Source organism: Hyaena hyaena, unplaced genomic scaffold (assembly GCF_003009895.1).
Source record: "Hyaena hyaena isolate Hyena2069 unplaced genomic scaffold, ASM300989v1 scaffold_306, whole genome shotgun sequence".
Lineage (NCBI taxonomy): Eukaryota > Metazoa > Chordata > Mammalia > Carnivora > Hyaenidae > Hyaena > Hyaena hyaena.
This window is the reverse complement of record NW_024080935.1, coordinates 45,217-68,767: the sequence shown is the minus strand read 5'-3', so window position 1 is coordinate 68,767 and position 23,551 is coordinate 45,217. Positions and strand designations below refer to the sequence as shown.

The 23,551-nt window shown below is 56.7% G+C and overlaps 1 protein-coding gene across 5 annotated transcripts in view; it reads left to right on the top strand.

Annotated features, from left to right (window-relative positions):
* Positions 1-23,344, top strand: part of GSG1L (GSG1 like) — a 204,653-nt gene extending 181,309 nt beyond the window's left edge. For all 5 annotated transcript variants that reach the window (XM_039247843.1, XM_039247842.1, XM_039247841.1 and 2 more), the window contains 2 exons: positions 10,926-10,996; positions 22,738-23,344. In XM_039247843.1, coding sequence (XP_039103774.1) covers positions 10,926-10,996; positions 22,738-22,835 — 169 coding nt within the window. In that variant the 3' untranslated portion in view covers positions 22,836-23,344. The remainder of the gene's footprint in view (positions 1-10,925; positions 10,997-22,737) is intronic.
* The last annotated feature ends 207 nt before the right edge of the window (positions 23,345-23,551 follow it).

Here is a 23,551-nt window from a genome sequence, read left to right as displayed (position 1 = left end):
ACCATGCCTCCCTCCCCAGCCCCTACTGGGGTTTTCTCTGGAGGAGCCCATGCAAGTCTCAGGACCCGCTGGGCAGATTCTGAACAGTTTTCAGGGGTTCTGAAATGCAGTGGTGTGTGTGTGTGTGTGTGTGTGTGTCTGTATGCACGTACACGGGTACCCATGTACTACCCATGTACACACATGTACACACTTGTGCAGAGACTGGGGAGCCCACCCCAGAGTCTGAGCAGCTTCGCCTGCTCAGAGGAATGTCTGGAAGTAAGCTCTCCCCAGTCACCCTGCCTCCCATCCCCAAGGAGGGCGTCTTAATGGGGCCTCGGGAGGGGAGGGTCGGAAGCTGTTGAACGAAAGGTAAATATTTGCAGGCCTGGCTTGAATGCCTGATGTTACGATCCGCTTTCACAAGGCGTGGAGGAAAGCCAGTCCTGTTGGATTGGACTCCAGGAGGAATTCAGCTGCACTGAGCAGACATCCCGCCTCCCTGGGGAAAGCCGTGGGGGTGGGACAGAGAAAGTTCTGGAGCTTCCAGGGGGAGCCGGCTCCTGCCCCTCTGGTCGGGGGCTGAGCTCACCTCCATCCTTCACCTTGCTCTGTGGCTGCCTCCTTCCTGTGTGTGCACACACTGCCGCCTGAGAAAGTCGGGGACCGCCTTTCTGGTTTCCACTGGGTCCTGGCCCCTGGCACCTCAGGGGCCCCGTAAGTTATCTAACCGACTATCCATAATATTACGTCCTAGCTCACAGTGCAGGACTGTGCCGTGCCTGGGCCTGGCCCACCCGTACTCACTGCACCCAGGATGCACGCATTAAGAAGTCCACCGGAATGGAAATTGACTCCACAGTTTGTGAGCCGTGGGTCCGTCCCCAGCTATGGGCCACTTCCCCTCCTGGAGCCTCAGTTTTCCTGGCTGGAAAATGGGCTGACACCTTCCTCGCCCTTTTGATGATTCCATGAGATGATGCAGGGAAGCTTCTGTAACTAAACCAGGGCCCCCCTCCCCTTGCCCCAGCCACACCCCTGCTAGAAACCTCCCTGTACAGGGCAAGTTAAGACACAACCTGCCCGAGAAAGGGGCACAGCACGTGCTAGACACTAGTGGCCCCTGGAAAGCCCAGCAGAGACAGACATGCTTTGTTTGGCCCCTGAGGTGGTTTAAACATGTTTCGATTTTGGCTGAGTTTTAAAAATCAGGAGGTTTCACGTTAAAATATCCGGGGTTTTGCTTCTCATGAGAAAGCGGAGGGTCTGGCCTCACCGGGCCCCGTTCTTGCGTGGTGTCAGTGGGCTGGAGGGAGGAGCATGTGCCCCCCTCGCCTGGGGGAGTCCTCCAGGCTCCCCATCACCCACCTTGCCCCTGGCTCGGGGTCTAGTGAGTGCCATCAGCATGGGGCTCTTGGAGGTGATGGCAGGCAGGCCGAGGGCCCGGGCCCACCCCCGGGGAGCTGGAAGATAGAAGAGCTTTCAGAGATGAGACCCTCGAGCCAAGTTTTGGAAGACACGTGCAGCGTTCTGCAGCCAGATGGGCAGTGGGTGAGAGAAGGCGTTCTCAGCCCCAGGCAGCAGCATGAGCAAAGGCCAGGAGGCGGGGTGCGCACAGGCGGATTTAGGAAAATCTGAGCAGTTGGGTTGATTTATGAGTGGGAGTTAGACCTGGGTCCCTGATCTCGCTCCTCCCACAGTGCTGGGGTGAGAATGTCGCAGTAGGAGCCCTCCCCAGGGGTGCCTTCTGGGGTCACAGCCCTCACTGTGCCCTGAAGGCAGACACCGGGCAGTGAGACCTTGAGCTGGGGCTGGTGTAGAGGGGAGATGGGCCTGGGGCATGAATGATTCCCACACAATCGAGGGGCTGAGCCCCACTTTGCCCATCCCCCTGCCTGGTGCAGAGGGGGCTCTCTGCTTCCCGCCCATCCCCCAGCCTGGTGCAGAGGGGCTCTCTGCTTTCCGCTCTCTTGTTTGCTGTAGGAAAACTCTTGGGAAGGTCTGTGTCTGCTTGGTCACCTCTCTCTTACAGCACAACCTGCCGTAGTCTGCCCTGCACCCCCCACTGCCCCAAACAGCTCCCAGGGGCCCTGGCACTCAGCTCGCACCCTCCTCCCTCGGCCCCGCCCCCCATCCCGTTAAGTGGCCGCGCTCCCAGGGCCCTTTCTAGCCCCTCCTCTGTCCTCATTTGACAAGTGCCTCAGTGGCCGCACGTGTGCCAGGGCTCCCACATTCTTAGTCAACCCCGGACCGCCTGACTCTGTATCCATCTGCCTCTTTGTTGCTTCTACTTTGGATTCTTAAAAGCACCTAAAATCAGCAGGGCCAGGACCGCTGCATGACGGTCTCCTCTGAACCCAGTCCGGTTGGCGCGCATCTCCGCCTCCTGGTCCAGCATATTTGAGCCAGGCCCCTGCAAGCCCTGGGTGGTCTTCCTGCATCTGGCCTCACCTCTCCCATCGGCCCCACACCCTCCCCTGCGCACCTCCGCCCCCAGCTGAATGCCTAAAACACCCCCTGGTTTCCTGCACCCCTAGGATAGCTTCTCGCCGGCACCTGTGCGGCCACCGCCTAGCTTCACGGGGAACCCGGTGTGCAGCAAGCACCCCCTGGGCCCTCGCAGGTCCCCAGCTGCATGCCATCCTCTCTGCCTGGAGGGCCCCCCACCTCTGCTTTGTCGAGATTCAGCCTTCAGGTGGTGCCTCCAGCATTGAGCCTGCTCTGGCCTGTAACAGCCGTCCCCCACCCACTCAGTTCTAACCCCACCGTTACTCGGCAAGGCCCACGGGGCAGGGACGCCTGTCTGCTCACCTGTTTTATCCCCCACCAGTGTGATGGGTGGAGACAGTGATAAAGAGCGGAGAGGAAAGCCTCTGGGGCACGTCACTGGCCAGCGGTTAGGCCGTGACCTTGGCCCCCTGGGAGCTGCCGGTGTCCCTGCCTGCGTGTCCTGTTTCCCACTGTTTCCCTGGCCGAGCTGAACTGCACCAGCCTCGGGTGTGCCCACTGCCCCGTAGGCTGACGGAGGGGCTATAGCGGGCACCCTAGGGCCCTCGGAGCCCCAGGGAGGGTGCATTCCGCCTTGGACTAGTCATTATTCGGGGTTTTTTTCTAAGTCGCAACTTCGCACCCATGCGGTTCTGAAAATCATCTCAAGGTGCTCTTCTCTAGGCAGCTTGTTAAAAACCCAGGATTGGAGACGCTGGAGAGAAAAATGCTGTCAACTGCACGTAACGATCAGGGAAGGCATTGGCAACGCGGATGTTTATCTTCTCTGTTATTTTCCAAATGTTTCGTATCATGATGGTATCACTCACGAGATGGGAAGAGCGAAAAAAAAAAAAAGCATCTTTAAAAAAAAAACATTTATTTCTCCCTGTTTTGGAATGGCACTTTTGATATGTTATGGAATCTTAATTTCCTATTTGTGGTCATCGGTTTGCCAACGTTTCTTGTAATCCCAGCCGGTCATTCCATTGCACTTCATGGTTTTTTTTTTGTTTTTTTTTTTTTTAAATTTATTTCTGAGAGAGAGAGAGAGAGAGACAGCGTGAGCAGGGAGGGTCAGAGAGAGAGATAGATACAAAATCGGAAACAGGCTCCAGGCTCTGGGCTGGCAGTCAGCACAGAGCCCGACGCGGGGCTCAAACCCACGAACTGCGAGATCATGACCTGAGCCGAAGTCGGGTGCTTAACTGACTGAGCCAGCCAGGCACCCCGCACATGGATCATTTCAAAATCACAGTGACCTTTGTCCTCTGCCACTGTCCCCTGTATATTTAGCCTCTGAGGCCCGTTCAGGCACAGCGCCCTCTGGGTCGGCTGTGTCCGTGGCCAGCGACACACCTTGCGTTTCCTCACTCTTTGTTGGGGTCCTTTGACATCACCGTGCCTTCTGGAGAGGAGCGTGGCACCCAGGAATTGGAAGTGGCGTCGCGAACACTGCAGGACCCTTGCCTGGCTGCACGATCAGGCGGCTGGCTGACGCCACGTGAAAGGAAAGCTAAATGCGCAGATGGGCCCTTGAAGTGGAAAGCGATCAGAGGGGAGCGGATAGAACATCTGGAAGGAACAGCCTCTCCCTGAACTACCACGTTTTCTCCTCAGTACCAGCTGGAGAGAAGATGAGAAGCAGGAGGGAGCTGGCTAGCCCCCCGCCCCATCCTGCTCCACCTGCACGGCTCCCTGCTCTTCGGGGTGCTCTTGTGTAGCCAGGACTGTGGGGAGGGCCCTGGGGCTGCGGGGCCATGGCCTAGGATGCAGAGGGCGCCTGGGACTAAGCTTAGCAGAGCCCCACACGCACCCAAAGCCAAGGGCCCAGAGCCCGGCTCCTCAGGTGTGATCCAGGGCCAACAGCGTCCGCCTCACCTGGGAACCTGCTAGAGTGCAACATCTCGGGCTCCGCCCCAGACCTGCTGGACCCGACTGTGCGTTTTAACAAGCCACTCCGGTGACTGGTGGGCACCACCAAGTTCTGGAAACACGGGGCTGGAGGACAGAGCAGAGGCAGCCCACGCAGGACGCAGGAGGTGAGCGTGGCCAGTGGATAGAGGGAGGCCCCGTGCCGGGCAGTTCTCGGAGCGTGGCCCCCGGAACAGCGCCCTTGTGCAAACATCCACAGTGACGTGTGCACAGGAGCTGAGGCACAAGTTTGGAAGCTTTCACAGAAAGCGGAGGTTCCTGGGGCGCCCGGGCGGCTCATTCGGTTGAGCATCTGATTCTTGATTCCGGCTCAGGTCCTGATCCCAGGGTGGTGGGATCGAGCCCCAAGTCAGGCTCCACGCTGATGGCACAGACCCTGCTTGGGATTTTCTCTTTCTCTCTCTGCCCGTCCCTGCAGCTCAAGCATGCACAAACTCTCTTAAAGGGAAGGAGGGAGGGAGGTTGCGCCTGAGCTTGCTTTTCGTATGTGGTTTTCCCATTCCATTTTCTAGTAACTCATTTTCATTGTATTTTATTTTTTAAAAAATTGGTCCAATGTAGATTGATGATTGAGGGGGGAACCCCAGTCCTTTGTCAGACAGGCTGAGCAGGGCGCAGAGACTGCTGGTCCATACCTGCAAGTGGCTGCTGGTTTGGAAAACAGAAGCCAGCCTGGAGCACAGCAAGAGAGGGGCTGGCTTTGAAGATGGCACAGACAGGACCACAGGGGATGGAGAACGTTCTGGAAGGGCTGTGCCAGAGAGGCCCTGGGGCCCCTGTCACAGCAGAAGGAAGGCCTGGCGGAGCCCCTGGCTGTGGTGACTTGACCTGCCGTGGCCACGTTGGGCTCTGGAAGTAAGCAGGCAGGTGCTGGGGGGCCTCCTGAGGGCACAGGGCTCCCTCCAACCCTCAGAGCCTCTCTGCTTCCGTCACTTACCGGCATCCACCTCTTCTCTCAGAAAGTGCCAGTACCCAGCCTCAGCTGGATTCTGGGGGCTGTGGGTCACAGGCGCGGGGGCTGGGTGGCAGGGCGGCCACACCCCACAGAGCTGTTTGCACTTCTGCTGGTAGTTCTGAGACCCAGAGCTGGGTGCTCCACAGGCCCGCTTGCCCGGGGACGTCACCACGCAGGTGAGGCATAGATTCCCCGGCGGCCAGCCGGGGCCTCTGCAGGACACGGCGGAAACACTCCAGATACGGGGACCCATACCCCTGTATCCTGCCACCAGCCAGCCACGGGGCAGAAGCCAGTGTGCTCCGCGGTCAGTGACGTCACACTCGTGCCTTCAGATCAGCCATGCCGGGAGTGGTCACAAGCGCTGCAGAGCAGGGCTTTCCTCCTGTTGGGGGGGCTAGGGTTAACCTTTACCAGCGCGCCACTAAGCCTGGGGCAAGCCACTAGTCTACCTCCCCGTTAGTTTTCAGGTCTGTAAAATGGGCATGATGCGAATGGTGGCGGTGGTGGTGACTTGGGTAGGGATACAGGTTTGAACGGCTGCACACAGACCCCAAATCATGAAGACTTGGACAGTTTAAGAGTTTCTTCCTCTTGCACTTGAAGGTGTGCGCTCGTGCGAGGTTCCTGCCGCCCTTCCCTGGGGCTCATTCTCCTCACTGGGCACCGGCCTCCGCATCCAGGCACCGTCAGCTTCTGCTCTGACTCTCCTCGTCCCCACTTTGGGAAGACTCTGTCTTTTCTGGGTGGAAGGCTCCTCCCCCTCCCCCTCTCCCCTCCCCCTCTCACTCCTATCCCCTTTCTCCCTCTTCCCTCCCCCTCCTCTTCCCCTTCTCCTCCTCCCTCCTCCCCCTCCCTCCTCCCCCTTCCCCTCCCTTCCTCTCTCCACCTCCCCCTTCCAGTCCCCCTTCTCCCCTCCCCTTCTTCCTTCGCCCCTCTTCCTCCTCCTCCTCCTGTGGGTCCCCTCTGCTCTGAATCCAGAAATGTCTGATGCCTTGAAGCCTTTGCTTCTTCCAAAATACCCCCTTCCTGAGGCAGCACGTGGCTCCAGTCTGACTGATGGGTGGATGGAAGGAAGGGGTGTGTGGCTCTTTCTAGGGGGTGGGGATGGTGAATATGTTAAAATACCATCCTTCCACATCAGGAGCTATGAGGTGGAGTCACAGAGGGACAGACCATAAAGGCCCCGGGACATGAGGGTGACGGTGACCACAGTAATAACGGTCTTGCTAAGAACTCTCTATAAACAGTATGGAATCCTGCAGTTAATCCCATAGCAGCCTAGAGAGGCAGGTACGTTATTGTGCCCATTGACCAGAGGAGGAAATCAAGACTCATAGGTGATCAGGACATGTCCAGACTCAAGTATGTCACGGAAGAGACGCCCAGAACCCGCAGAGGGACGCACATGGTGGGTTCACTGCCCCTCCCCCCCCCTCTGAGTACTGCTTCCATCCCAGCACCCCCTATTTTCCCATCAAGGCCCCAACTTGGATTTGTGGGTAATTTCTCACACCACCATTAAAAATAAAAAGCCTGTCTTCCAAAAGCACATATTTCCTGCAGGAAACCATAGTTCAGGTCAAATATAATTGTCACCTGCTGCCGTTTTCCGTTGTTCCTTTTCTTTCCACACAGTGCTGAGCACCCCGGATGCTCCCCACATGGGCTGATCTTGGGCCCTGGGCCGTCTGTACGCCTTCTCTCTCCCCTCTCCCTTCCCTCCTGGCTAACATTCCTGGGGATGCTGAGTGCCAAGCACCGCGCTAGACCCTGAGGCGTCCGAGTGGGGAATGAGATAGACTCCATCCTCTTCTCTCGGACTCCAACGTGTACCGGGGAAGAACGATTAAGCAAGTTTAGGAATAGTGGTGGTGAACCTGTTTGGAGTCCTTGCTCTGCATTGGGTGCCGGGCTCCGGGCTTCGCAGCCACCAGCGGGACAACGTGCTGTCCTTACTGTCAAGTTTACTGCCGTGTGCCCATTGCCACATAGAAACTTCCAGACCATAGGATTCAGGTGAGCCACACGAGACCAGGGCTGCCGTCAGCCACGATCCTTCCTCACTGCGGGGCCCAGGGCTCAGCTGTGCCCAAAGCATCCCCTTGTCCTCACGTGTTTCCTGCTGGGAAGCACTGGGGGGCTCCGGGAGGGTCATCGGCCCTTCCCATAACCATGGCCAGGCCGTAGCCCCTCATGAGGGCCTGCAGCCTGTTACTTTCACTGATGACTCAGGTAGACAGGGCTGCATTGGGGCTTCCAGGAAGCCAGCTCTTTCCAGAACGGCCGCACGGTGCGTCCAGCTCCCTGTCTGAGAAATGAGCAGGTCCCCTGGCCTCCAGCTTGCGGCTCCAAGGTCAGGTCGGGTGCAGGCTCCCTTGGCGCAGCCTCTGCTGGTCCCGACGGGCGGTTCTCGGCCCTGGCTGCGCGTTAGTGCCGCCTGGTGGTTTAAACCTCCCGGGTAACGTGAGCCGGAGAATAGGTCCTGGGCTGAGCACACTGTCTCCAGGGAGCCAGATCTGGCCCACCACCTGCTGTGAAGGAACTAAACAACACACCCATCGGTTTACACATTCTCTGCGGCCCCAGGGGCAGCTGAGTGGCTGGGACAGAGGCCGTATGACCGAAAAAGCCTCACGTATTTAGTATCGAGACCTTTATAGGAGAAGTTTGCCAACACCCGGTCTAGGCAGTTGTGCACGCTGTCAACCTTCTGAATTAACATTCTCCAGCCCAGCACTTGACATATTAAGTTACGATTGTTTGTTTATGTGTGCAGCAGGCTTGAGGTTCTCAAGGACAGAGGCCCCTCTGAGCCGCACCTGTGGCCTCCAAGCCCAGCACAAGACCTGGCCCCAGCAAATGCTCACTAATTGGGAGGTGCTCTTTGATACGTTAGCTACTGCACTTGGGCTCCTTGGCCTCGTGGTTTGGGTGACCAGGGACGGGAGGAGCCATACCAGGTGGGGCTGGTTCTCTCCTTAAACACCAGCCCCTTTGCTCACTGACCCTTCTCCCCAGGGCTGAGGGTCTCAGCAGTGCCCAAGGAGGTGCTGAGCATGAGGTCTGGAGAAGAATGATCTCAGAACATAAGAAGCCATGAGAACTAGGAGCCTGGGGTAGATCGAGCAATGGGTTCAAGGTTAAGGCTGTGAAACGCAGGAGGATGTTTAAGGCCCATTACAGGACAGGGCAGGCATCTGTTGACCCAGAGTCACTGGACATGGCCAGGCAGATGGCCCTCTGGGACAGGGATGGGCTCAGCTGTGTGGTCCAGCCTCTGTTCAGTGTTTGCGGTTTCACGAGTGGTGATAATCTAGCCTTGATTACCTCTGAGGACGGGGGACTTAGCATCTTGCCCAATACACCTGCAGCATTAGAAGCACGAGAAACTGGAGAACCCCGAGATGTCTGTCAGTAGGGGACTGAATGTTAACTATTCTTCCACAAACGATACGAGGAAAATGACGAGTGAGATTTATGGAAAGGTGTCAGAAATTGTGGGTAAGAAAAAACCAGGTTACAAAAGCATGTTTCACTTGAGACTATATATGTTAAAAAAATGTTTAGTTCTGAAAAGAGAAACTCTAAACTCCTAACCGTGATCCTGTTACATGGAGATGTCAGTATAGGGAAACTTTTGAGTGGGAGTTGTTGTATTGTTGTTTTTTGAATCGGCCTGTACTACCAGGAAAATAAAAAAGATGCTTCTACTAAGGGATGCAAAAAAAAAAAAAAGAAGAAAGAAGGACATTTTTTCTTGTGCAGAACCTTCTCATAGCATGGACGATCTATAGGATACCTGCCTTCCTATAACTTCAACACTTACGGCTTTGTTCTGGTGTTTGTAACCACCCAGGCCACAGAAAATATTTGTTAAAAAACAAAAAACAAAAAAAAATGTGTCCAGACGTTGCTCCCTGGGAAGCATAGGCGTAGCCCCTCGGTACAGCGGGCAACGTTGGGTGGCATATACAACATTTGTCATTTTCTTCTCTTTCTTTTTAATGTTTATTTATTTTTGAGACGGAGAGACAGAGCGTGAGTGGGGGAGGGGCAGAGAACGAGGGAGACAGAATCCGAAGCAGGCTCCAGGCTCTGAGCTGTCAGCACAGAGCCTGATGTGGGGCTTGAACCCAGAGCGTGAGATCATGACCTGAGCTGAAGTCAGATGCTTAACTGACTGAGTCACCAGGTGCCCCAATGCTTGTCATTTTCTGACTCGTGTGCAGGCTGCCTTCCTACCCTATCAGAGGCTTACGGAGGGCAGAGACTGTGAAATGAGTTGGACATTTCTGTGGTGGACCCAGCATCTGGCATAGGTTATACAGAGCAGGTCCTCCGGAAATTCCTGTTGGATGAATGAATGAATGAATGAATGAGCAGTCTGAGGGAACCAAAATAATCAGTGCCTGAGTATTACTGTCCCTTCTGCTGGGCGTTTGGCATTGCTACAGGTCATCCATCACCTTCCCGTGTCACCTGCTCCAGCCCCACCCTTCTGGACACACTGGGCAACTAGACATGAGGCGCTAGGAGGAGTCCGAAAACAGGGGTGGGGCATTTGCCTGGGAGAGGACCGCCCCATCCCTGCATGAGACAAACGAGGGTATCAGTGCCAGCACGTCCGGCCACAGATGAGAATCACCATGATGGCTGGAACCGTTTCTGCTTCTGGGGGCCAGACTGCGCTCCTGGAAAGGTGACGCCCACCCGGACCAGACCACGTGGAGCTCTGCCATTTATCTGGGTTACAAAGGGGCAAGTGCCATGTGGGAGCACGGCCCTGCCCAGTCGCAGGCCCGGTCGGAGCTGGGGTGGGGGGGAGGGTGCAGCTGCACCGCTGTCCCCACCAGACCCTTGCCAGCCTCTGCTCCATGTGCAGCATCGCTGACATGGCAGTGCCAGCCACGTCTGGAGCTGCAGTGACTGCAGAGGAGAAGGAAGGCACGCATGGCAGTGGGAAGGAGCCCCCTTTTGAACCTCCTCTGCCAGAACTCAGAAGGCCGGGGCTTTGTGTGTAGAAACACCTGGAGGAAGTGCTTTCATTTAGTTAAGAAGAGTGACACAGCTAATAGGAGTTTGTTGGCCCCAAACCAGAAAATGGAAGCAAAAAGGTTCTGGATTTAATCCCTGTATTCTCATTATCCAGGGTTAGTTACCATTGGCCTTTTGGTACGGATTCTGCCAAATAATTTGTGTGCGTACCGGTGTATAATTTTTAAATCAAACTGTGCACGGTCTTTTGTCATATACCGTTGGTGCACAATGGAGCATCTTTTTGTGAGAACATGTGGGTTGGCGTCCCTGCTCTGCCTCTGACTTATTAGCTCTGTGGCGCTTGACTGGTCTCATTGGCATCCAGTGCCTCAGTTTCCCCATCAACAGCGCAGAGATAACGACGCCCATGTAACCGGGTTGCCAGAAGACTCCCATGGGGCAGTGGTGGGGCAGAGTTACTTTGCACAGTTGCTCTCAGGGGGAAAGTACTTGTGCTCAGGTCCTGGGTCTCTGCCAGCTCAGCTCACTCTTCCTCACACAGGCTTTTGGGTCCTTTTCTTTCCAGGATCGAGAAGGGAGATGGGCTTGAGGAGGAAGACCTTCACTTAGACTGTCGCCATGGGAGACACCCTGCCCGTAAGTGGCCTCGTCAGCGGGAGCTTGCGCTGCAGATCTGGGGGCCGTCCGCGAAGAGGGGACCCCGGAGATGAGCCAGGCCAACCTCTCCCTGCACCCCTGCTCGCTCCCGCAGACACACACCGCAGATGGGGAAACCGAGACCCAACACCTGGGCATGTAGCAAGTCCTCTGCATGTAGCGGCCGTGGCCACCTCACAATGGGAGTGGGCTGCTGGGAAAGCGAGAGGGACACTGGGTGCCTCAGGGCAGGCAGGCGAGCCGCAGCTCGGGTCCAGGCTGGGTTGGCTGGAAGGGGAGGCAACTCTGGGCTCGAACTAGCCAAGTCAGGGAGGTGACAGAGGGCAAGATTTGGAGACGCCTGGCGGCCTGGAATGCACTGTCGTCATCTACCTCGCTGTGGGGGACGCCATGGACAGGATCTAGGACACCTGTTAGGAAAACAAATGTCTGAACCAGAAAGCAAAGGGAGGTGAAAGGAGAGAAAGGGCCTTGTTCCGGATGGAAAAAGAAAGAGCCAACATGAGATGAAAGTTAAAACGGCAGCATCTCGGCTAAGCCTGCCGAACGCCCACCTCTCCCCCCCGCCCACCTTTCGTGCCTGGTCTCATATGCTTGCTGACCCCCAGCCCCTACAGCTGGGAGTACTAGCCACATTCTGCAGATGAGGAAATTAAGGCTCAGAGAGGTGGAGTAGCTCGCTCAAGGTCACACAGCTTGGCTGCTTGTGGCAGTGGTTGGAGCAGATGCCGTCCATGCCTGCCCATATCTCTCAGGGCTTTTAGGAAGCTCCGGAGCCTTCCAGCTGCCATATCTGCATCTCTGTGCCACCTGCGATTGCCAGAAGGGGGCTGGTGCCGGGGGAGCTCCCTTGCCCCGAGTGGGCTCGTCCCAGGCCTGTGTTTGGCCTGGTCCCTTGTACAATTCCAGACCCGTGTCATGGGCTTCGCAGCCCTCCCGGGGCTGGCCGCCTTCCCTCTGACCACCCAGTTTCCCTGCACCTCCTTAACATCACCCGCACTCCAGCCCCGACCTCACCATCTGCTTGGGGGAGACTTGAATCTAGAATGTGGAGGCTTACACTCAGGTCTGTCTGACCTCAAATCCGGGGGAACTGAAGGCGAAATGGCTCAGGTTGGAGGGAGGGAGCGGCCTGGGAGGGAGAGAGGAGAGGTCTGGGCTTCACTCTGGGGGAAGAGGCTTCCGAAGGACGTGCTGGCCCAGGGAGGGGGCCAGAGCGCCAGTGACGCGCCTGAGGAACGAGGGGTGGCGCGGTGGTAGGCCCTGGGCTCACGTGCTGAGATCGCAGGCCTGGTGTCTGTGCTGGGGTGGAGGGCTTCCTGGAGGAAGGGGTCAGGAACCAGGGCATGGAGGGAGCTGGGGAGGGCCCCCCTGAGGGATAAAAGAGGGGTGCAGACATCCCTCTGACGGGCTCAGGAAGCACGTAGTAGGGACAAAGGCTGAGAACCCTGGCTGTGTGCAAGCGCCATCGGCTCCTGTTTGCGCCTGGCCCTCCCTGGGCTCCCTGCCCAATGGGTAGGAAACTCTGGGTGGAAAGAGGCCATGGGGCTTGTCTTGGGGGCAGGAAAGGCCAATCCTTGAAGCCCCAGAATGAAGAAGGAATGGAGGGGACCCAGTCTGGCTCTAAGAGCAAGCCCCGGAATTAAGAACGAGGACACCCAGGGTGGGGGGAGCTACGGAAGCCCTCCACCCCCAGACCTGCTCCCACAGCCCTTGCCCCTGCCCCGGCACCCCCTTCATCTCCCAAGCAGTGTTTTCCTCACGAGAGAAGCATCACGTGCAATTGCTAAATCCATCTTTCATTCCCTGGGAGACACAGCCATGAGCAAGAGCAGACGGAGGCCCCACGGTCTAGGGGGAGAGAGAAAGTAGGAAGGGACTCGGGAACTAACAAGACGGTCTCAGGCCCAGACCAGGGCTCGGAAGGAGCTGGGGAGCCTGAGGAGTGAGGGGGAGCCAACCAGGTGAAGGTCTTCCAGGCAGAGCCTCGCAGGTACAGCGCCCCCAGCACAGGAAGAGCCAGGACTAGAGGCCAGTGTGGCCACACCCGGGAGAGCAGCCGGGGGAGATGATGGCGGCCTGACCTTCGGCAGTGAAGACAAAGGTGGGTGGGTTCAAGAACTCTCTGCCAGAAGAATTGTCAGAATGTCTTCATTTGGGTTCTCCCAGAAGCAGATCGAGAGATCAGGGTTCCGCAGCGAGATCCCAGTAGGAAGGGGGAAGGCAGCCTGAGTGGGGAGAGGCGGGTGTCCGGAAAGGACCCATTGTGGAGGGGACCGCCCTGAGCCCCGCCAGGGGACACGGGCAGCCAGCGCAGGGCACACGTGTTCAAATGATGGCTCCAGGCACGGCAGCAGATCCCCTCGGGCGTTGAGGGCTGCTGGGGGTGGGGCGCGGCACACAGGTTCCCCTGGGTTCTGTGGGCGAGCCCTGGCACACTTGGAGGTCAGCAGCCTGCCCCGCCACGGGGGTGCCCATAGCATTAGCTTGTGTGATTGGAGGCGAGGGGCGGGGCAGTTGGGTGCAGAAGTTTGCCCCAGCAATCAAGGGCCTGGTGTCCCTGACTGATGGGTATGGAGACGACAGGTTGGCATGGCCATGGGGTGCAGTCTGTGTGGGGCTGAGGGGTCTTGTAAGGTTGGCGTGGCCATGGGGTGCGGTCTGTGTGGGGTTGAGGGGTCTTGTAGGGTAGGAAGGGAGGTAGTTGAAGCACGATGAGATCCTCTAGGGGTGGGGAGGAACAGCGAAGCAGCCAGATGCTGATACCCTGGGGGCAGAGGAGCCATGGAAGGCGGTGGGGAAGGGACTTGGGAGGGTTGTCAGGGGCCCCCGGAGGTTTGCCAAATCCACGCTCCTCAGATCCCCCAGCACCTCCGCCAGGGGTGCCTTTCACCAGGGGCCAGCAGGGGCACTGAGGACTCCACTCCAGTAAAGCCGGGAAGGAAAAGATCCCATCTGCCGTCAGAGGGGACTTGGCTTTGGTCACTTTAATTACCCTCCGGTGGGTGCTGCTGTGGCCCCATGAAAGTCACTTATTCATTCGCTTATTAAGCACATCTTTAGTGGGAAAGCTGCTCCTCTGGGCTGGGCCCATGCTGGGCTCTGGAACACGGGGGTGAATGAGGTGTGTTCTGGACTGCGGAACTCCCAAGCAAGGCCGTGTTGTGTGGCCAGAGCTGAAGTGGGCTCAGCGCGGGCGCTGTGCCAGTGGAGGCGTGGCACGTCCTCCGGCTCAGGGTCGGGGAGAGGTGCAGGCCACAGAGGGGACACTTGGCCGGGAGTGGGCCAACTTGGTAGAATCCTACAGCTCTACCGGGTCCTAGGCCAGGGTACAAACATGGCTGACAAGGTGAACTCGGTGCCACCAGGTCTGTTAGTACTCTCACCCTGGTGTATGTTCTGAGAACTTGACATCTATCCACTTATTTGATCCTAAACGCTATCCCATTTTACAGGCAGGGAAAGTGAGGCCCAGCAGCAGCAGAGCTGGGATTTGTACCCAGCCTGTCTGGGGGCCAGATGAGCTGCCACAGGTCAGGGGGTGGCTCCCGGGCTGGGCGCACCCAGCTGCAGACTCCGGGTGGGGTACGGGGAGGCGGGGCCCTGCCACACATGGACTTGATCCTTGCAGACCTCGCGGGCTAGAAAGGCAGCCTGATCAGGCCGTCTGGGGAGACAACGCCGTCTCCAGAATACAGCCTCTTAGCTGCTAGTGGGGTTTTGGCCAAGAAAATATTTTGGAAATGCCTGGTCGAGTTTTGCAATATTTCTGCACCGAACAGCTGCTCTGATTTTGTGGTGGGCTGGCTTGCGGGCAGGAGGAACGGTGGAGGAGGGATGTCAGCGAGCCGACATTATTAAAGGCTTAGTGTTTGCAGGTCTCTGCTCAGCACTTCACAGCCCTGGGAAGGAGGGGTGATGGCTCTCCCAGTGGGCATGGAAAAAGTGAGATGCTGAAAGGCACCCGACTTGCTGGGATCTCTGGTCCCCTGGGGGATACAACCCGGCCCGGAGGTCCATCTTCCCCCTTCCTCTGGGTACAGAGCCATACCTGCTCCGGCCCCCAAGCCTCCACCCTCACCTCCCACTCTCCCCTTCCTCGTTCTGGCCCAGCCCCCAGCCTCTCTCTTTCTAGATCATGCAAACCATCCCCCTCATGGGGCCTTTGCACTTGCCACTCGCTTTGCCTGGAATGCTCTCCCTCTAAATCGTTGCATGGCTCCCTTTGTCTCACCTTGACTGCTCAGTCAAAAGACCACTACCTTGGAGAAGCTTCCTGTGGCCCTCGTAGCACCCTGTTTTCTGTTATTCATTGCGCCTGTCTCTCTCTGAACTCATCTTTTTATGTTTACGTGCTTGGTTTTTGTTTGGTTGTCTCTCCCAACCAGGTTCCAGGGAACAGGCCCCCGCTCCCTGTCTCATTTTGCTTGCACCGGCTTTCTGAGAGCCTAGAGCAGTGAGTTGCACACAGCAGGTGCTCATTCCTGGCTCCAGGTTTCTCCCACCGGTTCCCACTCAAGCTACCACTTCACTGTAAACTGCCCCATGAACTTCTGATGATCATAACTGCTCCAGAAGTCGCAATTTTTTTCCTTGGGCGACCGTGATATGGATTCTGCCACACTTTCCTTTTCCCAAGGAAAGCATTTGCTTTTGAAACTTGCCTTTGGGGCTTTGCAGTGCCACCAGCTAGCTCGGGAGCACATCAGATGTGACATTTGATGGAGGCGACGTTGCCATATGGTCCAGGTGTCTGCATCTTCCTTTCAGGGGCAACTGGGGTTTGCAGCTGATTGCAGCTGTCAAGTTCAATGCCCGAGACAAGCTTTTGATTTTGCCAGGTGTGTCTGTAAGGCCGGGCTGTGCTGGGCAAGAGGCTGTCACTTGCCGGGTGCAGAGGTGGCTTCTGGGAATTCCATCTCGATGGGTCTCTGCCGTTGCTGCCCTCAAAATAGCAGAGGGAATTTCAGCGAAGACTTTCCTGGGTCCTGAGCTGCTTGGCATTTTTATTAGATCAAAATCAAATCCAATAGAGTACCGCTCGTCTGCTTCCTTTATTAAAATGGAAACAGACAATATTTCTGAAATAAATAGCGATGCCAAGTTGCTGGGCACCAGACAGATGTGCAGCTTGGGGGCATCTGAGACCGCGGCACTGGGGGCTGAGAGATCCAGGCCAGCGGGCGAGGGGGTGCTCCTTAAAATGCACATTGCTGGACCCCACCTCTGAGTTTCTGGCTCAAGAGGGCTGGACGGGGCCTGGGAGTCTGCATTCCCAGCGGGTCCCGAGTGATACTGCCTCAAGCTGCTCTGTGGGCCAGACTCTGAGCAGCCCTCGGCCCGGAGCCGACACTTGTCCCTCTGAAGCTGTGGCCAGGGGCGAGTTCGCATTTCTGTCACCTGCTTGGGCTCTTCACTGGCTTCTGGGTGGAAGCAGCCACTTCTAGGGCCAGGCCCTCCCCAATCCATCCTCCTAAGAAACAGTTTTGATCCTGTTCCCCGCCCCCCCATCTCCTCCTAGCTCCAAGCCTCCTGTACGGGCTCCCCTGGTGGGTGTCAGGCCCATGCCAACACCCCCCCCCACATTCCCAAGGAGGCCCTCTCGCCCCCCATCCCATCCCTGCTTTGTTTCTTAGCCATCCATCCCTCTCAGATTCCTTCTTTGCTAATGGTCTCCCCACTAGAACAGAAGTTTCACGGGGACGGGGCATCTGTGTGCCTAGCCCATAGCCGGCCATCAGCACGCTTCCGGCCAGGGATTCTGCTCACTTGGTCCAGTAGTTGCTCTGATGAGTATTTCCATTTTATGGAGAAAGATACTTGGGTTCTGAGCAACAAAGTCATTTGTCCTGAGTCACAAAGCTGGGTGACTTGCCGTGCCTTTGTTTCTCTCCGTGACGGTTTCTGCCCAGGGCAGCGTCCCTCTCGGGTGCCTGATCCTACAAAACACTGGGGGCTGTTGTTAAAATACAGAAGTCCCTGCAGACTCCACTTCCTTGGTTTGGGGCAAGGCCGAGGAGTCCACACCAGGTAAGTGTTTCCACTCTACCCCTCTGAGGGGGCGCTGCCGGGTCTCTTACCCTCTGGCAACCCCAGCCCTCCACACCTCACTCCACCGGCTGTGTACACCCTGCTTTCCAGCCACACAGACCTCCTTGCTCGCCACCAGCACTGCTAGGTTCTTCACACCTCCTGAAAGCCTCTTTTACCTGCCAAGAACCTATTTCACACTCTGTTCCTTCTGCCTGAAAAGACGGGCTCCCTTCCTCTGCTTGGCAAAAAACAAGCTCTACCAGGGGAATTGTGAGCTTCACATTTCAAATGCCTGGTTCATATGTCTGGGGATGGCAGCCAGCCCCCTGCCAGAGAGGGGTCAAGTTCATCTCTGCATTTTCCTGCCCTGAGGCTCAGGTCTGTAAGGTGGGATTTTATGGTGGTTACAGGCTTGGCCTTTGGAGGCTGCCTGGGTTGAAATCCAGCAGTGAGACTTTGGACAAATGACTTAGCCTGTCTGGGCCTCACTTTCTTCATCCGTAAAACGGGCATAGTAATGGCACCTCACTCATATTTCAGAGGATTCAATGGGCCAGAGTACGTGAGGCACAGCGAATGGGTCCCTCCACGCTGTAAGAGCTGTAGACATGGGTGCCCTTGTCATTTCCTCAGGTGTGTGTCTGTCTCCCTCACTAGCACGGGTAGATGTCTCACTCAGGTCTGCAGATCCAGCACTCCGCACGGAAGTTGGCCAGTGCCCAATGCATGTTCATAAGAAAATGAAGGAGTCAGTGGTCCTGGGAGAAGGGGCAGGTTAAGTGGATTCAGCCTGATCCCACGTGTGGTAAACAGATGAAGAGAATGTGATGGCCCAGGAAACATGGGGTACAGGGAGTCCCCAGAAGATGGACTCCAGGGACACCGAGGTGGTTCATTCGATTAAGCACCCAACTCTTGATTTTGGCTCAGGTCATGATCTCACTGTTCGTGGGTTCAAACCCTGTGTCAGGCTCTGCACTGACAGCACAGAGCCTGCTTGGGATTCTCTCTCTCCCTCTCTCTGCCCCTCTCCCACTTCTGCACATGCTCTCTGTCTCTCGAAATAAATTAATAAGCAAAGCAAAAAAATACCTTTATATAAAAAAAAAAAAGATGGACTCCAGCAAGCACAAGGATGGGGCCCCAATTTGATCTCCTAAGACAGGCTGCCCCAAAGTAGACAAAACCCAGCCTTGCCTCTACATGGATCTCACACACACCTGCTCTTCTTCCCAGATCTGCATTATCAACCCTATCCCTGGAATTGGGCTAGTGCTGGGGACGCAGCAATGAGGAACGGCAGAGCTAGTTTGTGTCCTCATGTCACATAGAGCCTCGGTGGGGGAACTGGGAGGAATCAAGTAAATGGATATCACCAAATATGCCAGAGTCTCTGAAGTGCCCTCAGTACAGATTTATGGAGCAGGGTTGGCTTGGAGAGGCAGTCATGGTTCCCTCGCCAAGGTGGTGACATTTTAGGAATGGAAAAGGGATGATGGTGGTGACATTTTAGGAATAGCTGAAGGGTCCCCAAAGCCAGACACCTCAGTGCCAACCTTGATTCATTTCTCCATCACTCCCATCTCTTTCTAGAGGAAAAGAGTTCAAGGTTAGGCTCTGGGTGGACCCATGAGTCTTGAAGAGAGGCTTTCAGCACCTTGGAGAGTGCACATGGGGAGATTGGCGGGGGTGGTGTGGGGGCAGGAAGGGGGGTGTTGGTGTTCATCTGTTTCTTCCCGGCTGGGGTGGGCTGCTGTGGGGTCAGAAACACCAATCCCAGCTACTTGTCCACCGTCATCAATTCCTTTACCAGCTTCAGAGCGCTTGGACAAGTTACATCACCTGTAAGTGCCCCCCCCTTCCCCTATGACACATTTGTGGTGGCCCTGGCATTCTTGGCTTTAAAAGGCCCTTCCAACTCAATGAATCCATTCCAGACCAGAGGATGCGATTGCACACAATTCAGCAGAGCTAAGAGCTGATCCCCTGGGATCTAGGTGCCTTGAGGGAGTTCGTGACAACGATTTTCTGCTGAATGATGGAGAAGTTAGGACTGAAGAGATAGGACATCAAATATATTCATGTCCATCTGGGCCAAATACTCGGCTAAGCCTGGGAGCTTCCAAGGGAATTTAAAACACAGTACTTGCTGCTGTTTTAAACACTCTGCTGAGTGGCACCTTGGACAGATCTCTTCCCTCCATGGGGCCTTGGCTCCCCCATCTGTGAAGAGAGGTGGTTGAACCCAGCCCCCCTCTAGCACTGGTATTTTGCTATTTCCACATCTGTCTGAAGTCAGATAATGAAGGACTTCTAGCAAAGGGGCCTGCTGGGCCTGCTGACCCCTTTGTAACATACATTCATTGCAGGCTCAGAGAAGAGAAGGCACTTGTCAAAAGTCATGCAGCTTGAAGGGAAAAAAAAGCAGATACAGCTTGTAAGCAGGGGAGCCTGGATTTGGATTTAAAAAAATATTTATTTGGAGAGAGAGAGAGAGTATACATCAAGTGGGGGAGGGATGGAGAGAGGGGAGAGAGAGAATCTCAAGCAGGCTCCACGCTCAGTGCAAAGCCTGATGTGGAGCTCAGTCTCACAGCCGTGAGATCGTGACCTGAGCTAAAATCAAGGGTCGGGTGCTCAACTGACTGAGCCATCCAGTCGCCCGATGGATTTGAACCTTTGACTGCCAGACCGCAAGTATATTTTTCCCCCTAAGCCTGGGTCCAAAAAAGGAGAGACTCACCAAAGAGCCTCTCTGAATGGACAGACTCTCAGAATAGGAAGGGCAGGCAAAGCTCTTTCTCCGAGCTTAAGAATCACTTCATCCTTCTCCTGCATGGTTTCTTCCTTTGTTATAAAAAATCAGTCGAGGACAAACTCTGTGCCTGGCCAGGTGCTGGGAGCCAAAGACTCCAGGGTGAAGGTAGCCCCGGTCCCCGGTCAGCTGGGACAACCTCATTAACACAGAGTGACAAGCCCAGGAAGGGAGGAGAGATCTGCAGCGTGTTGTGGGGGTCACAGCGGAGCGAGCGAGGTCTGTGCCTGTCAGGTCGTGGTCATGGGATCCTTCCAGGGGGGAGCCTTTGAGAGACAAGCTGGGCACTCGGTAGCCAGAGACCAACAGGGAAGGGCCCCGGGGCCAAGGGACCAGAATGTGCAAAGCCACGGTGCAGAGTCCTGGGACAGAGATACAGGTGGGGAAACAGAGGTCAGAAATGGCCTCCTATGCACGGGGCCTGAGTCCAGCCTGAGAGATGCTGGACTTTTGTGGTTTTGAAAGCCTCCGTTGTCATTATCTAAAGCCAGGAGCTTTTATTGCGAAATTCTGATTTTTCATGGTCTCTAAACTTTTTGGAAAAGTTGAGCCCCCCACCCCCTCATTCTCTATGGCAACAGTCGGCCGGAGCTGAAGAAGGGCTCCTTCTGGCTGTTTCACCCATTTGTGTCATCTGATTGGACCGCGTAGACATTGTGAGGTGGGATTCTCCAATCTACAGCATAAGGTGCTTTCCCTACCCCCCACCCGCCAGTGGCTGATGATTAGCCCAAAAGTAAAAGGACTGAGAGAAGGGAAGAGAAGGTCGTGGTGGTCTGGTGTTGGGGGGAGGGGATCTCCTCAGGCATGGGGAGGCCAGAGCCCCCTGCCCTCCACTGTAAATGACTCTGGGCCCCCAGCCCCTCCGGGGAGGCTGAAGAGGAAAGGAGGGCCACAGTCCTCAGTGATCTGGCCTCTGGATCCAGGGGACAAGGAGCCTGATTTTAACTCAAGAAAGGATAGGGATCATGGCCTTTCTTTTCTTCAGAACGCACGATCACTTCCTCTCTGTTCCAACAAATTCTCCAGGGTTCTGCCTGTTGGCAACGGTAAGAGCCGCCACGATCACTTTTGAATATTCATTTAGAAAAACAATCAAACCTTTCGGCACATCAAATATTTGCTTCTAGATTTGAAAAAAAAAATCCAAACACCTATAATCTTGGCAGCATTCGCTTCCAAAGAATGCAACTATTTCGGTGACTGGGGCCAAAACAAATGTTTTTCCTGAGGCCAAACGGTTCCAGAATGTTTGCCAAATGTTTCACACCCTTTTTAAAATACAGTAAAATTAGCAAAGCAGTAGCATTAAAGAATATTAAAAACAAAGAGTCAAAGCAAAAAAAAAAAAAAATAAAGGCCCCACAACCCCCCACCCCCACCCCCTAATGGGCACAGCTATCCCCACATTTGCCTGTTGCCTCCTGGCCTCTGTCATGAGGAAGACTCTCCCAATCGAGCTGCTTTGGCGGTACCGGAAGGGTAATGAGCTGCCAGTCTTTAGAGGTGTGCAAGCAGGAGCTTGGCTTCGGCAGGAATTCCCACCTCAGGGGGGTTCGCGACCAAGGGCCTGTCCGCCCCTGAAGGATGACAAGACCATCTGAGCATCCGTGAGCGCTCCAAGTGGGACAGAACACGGAGCAAATGTCTTTGATGCAGAAGTTTGATTCCATCCGGCCCTACCGTAGCCGTGAATGGTGAGACAGCTGCTTATCCTTGCTGAGCCTCAGTTCCCTCCTCTGTAAAATGGGTGGTAGCCACCTCACAGGCTTGTGAGGCTGGAATCGAGTAGCGAAGAGCTGAACGCTCGGTCGCTGTTGGTTTTCTCTGCGGCCCGTCCACCGAGGTGGTCTCTCCCTCCGTTTTCCTCTCTGGCTGTCATGGTTCTCAGCTCACCGCCTGGTGGGGGCAAAGCCGCCGAGTGCTGCTTTGGCGTGGGTGCTCCGAAGTGAGCGAAACACCCGAGGGTCCCTGTAGGAGGGGGACGCAGCTGGACCCGGAGGGGGGGGTGTCGGTGCACAGTAGGTACAAGGACATCTTAGCAGGCAGTGGGGCGGGGACGGGGATGAGCCTGGCGCATTGGAAGACCTTTGGGAGGCTCTTGAGTGAAGGCAGGGGCGAGTGTCCGGGCATCCAGGGAAACCCAGGAGCTCGTCCCAGCCCTTCTGCTGTCCTGGGCCCCAGGGGGCAGTGGGGGGGGAGGGGGGGGTCTCTGCCAGCCGCCTGGCCCAGGAAGCTGCTCACAGTCGTGGCCCCGCCCTCAGCGCGGGACTCATGGACTCTTGTTCTCCTAACCCTCCCACACGGTGTAGCTCAGGGAGGCCTGATGGGCCGGGGGACACATGGGTCGGTGCAGAGGTGGTTACAGGATGGCTGGGCAAGTGGGGGGCAGGGGTGGGGGGTGGAGCATTGGCGGATGGGTGCATGGTGGCGAGTTAGCGGATGCAGTGGCAGGCAGGGAGGCGGCCGAGCGGGCAGGTGAGGTGCAGGGAGGGTGAGCGGGAGCACGTGAGGTCGTCTCCAGCTGCAGGTGGACGCGGACGCAGGCAGCAGGGCTGCTGGGTGTGTCATTGTGACGGGGAGCCGGTGTGTTGACGGGTAGGGGAGGACTGAGGGTGGGTTGTGGGTGGGGAGAGTGTGAGAGGAGGGTGCTGGCAGTGGGTGGTGGCAGATGCACGTCTAGGCGGGCAGGTGGTGGGTGGCTGGGGTGTGCGGGCGGGCGGATGGTGCGCTGGTGAGGAGGCGCATGTGGGTGGCTGGCTGGGCGGGCGGCAGTGTGAGAGGGCAGGTGCGGGGCTGGCGAGGACGGTGGGCAGCGGGCGTGGGCGCGGAGGGAGGCGCCATCCGCACTGACCACCCCATCTCTCGGCAGGACACCACCCGCACATGGGAGATTCCTGGCCACGGAGCTCCACGCACGAGATGCCAGAGCTGAACCGTCAGTGCTGGGTCCTGGGGCACTGGGTGTGACCGAGACCCAGCCTGGCTCCCAGACCTCAGGCTGTCGTCGGAACCGGCCCCCTGCCAGAGGACCACTGGCCCGGCGCTCCTGGAGACCTGGCCCGTGTGCTGTGAACTCTGCCAGCCTGTGTGGGAGACGCAGGCCTACCCTTCCCGCCGCTGTCTGGGACTCAGGGCCCTGGAAGTCGAGCCGGGGTGGCCCCAGGGAATGCGCAGGGCCGCACACGGCAACTTTGGGACAGCAGCTCCTGACTCTTGCTGCCGTCACAGGCGGCGCCCTGTTTGGTGCAGCTGGGGTGCCAGGAAAGTCAAGGTCATCGGCTCTGCAGCTGGGATGCCAGGAAAGTCAAGGTCATCATCGGCCACTGAGAGCCGGCCAGGAAGTTCAGGAGGTGCTGGGCGATGGGAAGCCCCGCACGAGGCAGGGAGCGGGTGGGGCCTCCTGGCACTGGGTCCGCAGGGGGGTCGCACAGCAGGCACATGGCAGGGCCACAATAAATGCTTGTTGAACCTGTTTCCTTGCTGTGTGTGGAGGCCAGTTGCTCTCTGGGCTGTGGCTGCCCCCCCCCGCCCCCAGGGCCCCACGCTAGCGGGTCCTCAAGGAACCCGAAGGTGAGGTAGCCTGAGTGTGCTGGGGTCAGGGCCAGACACTGAGGTTTGGGAAGGGGGGAGCCCAAAGCGGAGGCTGGGTCTAGGGGGTTGGGTCAGGGTGGATTCCGGGGGGG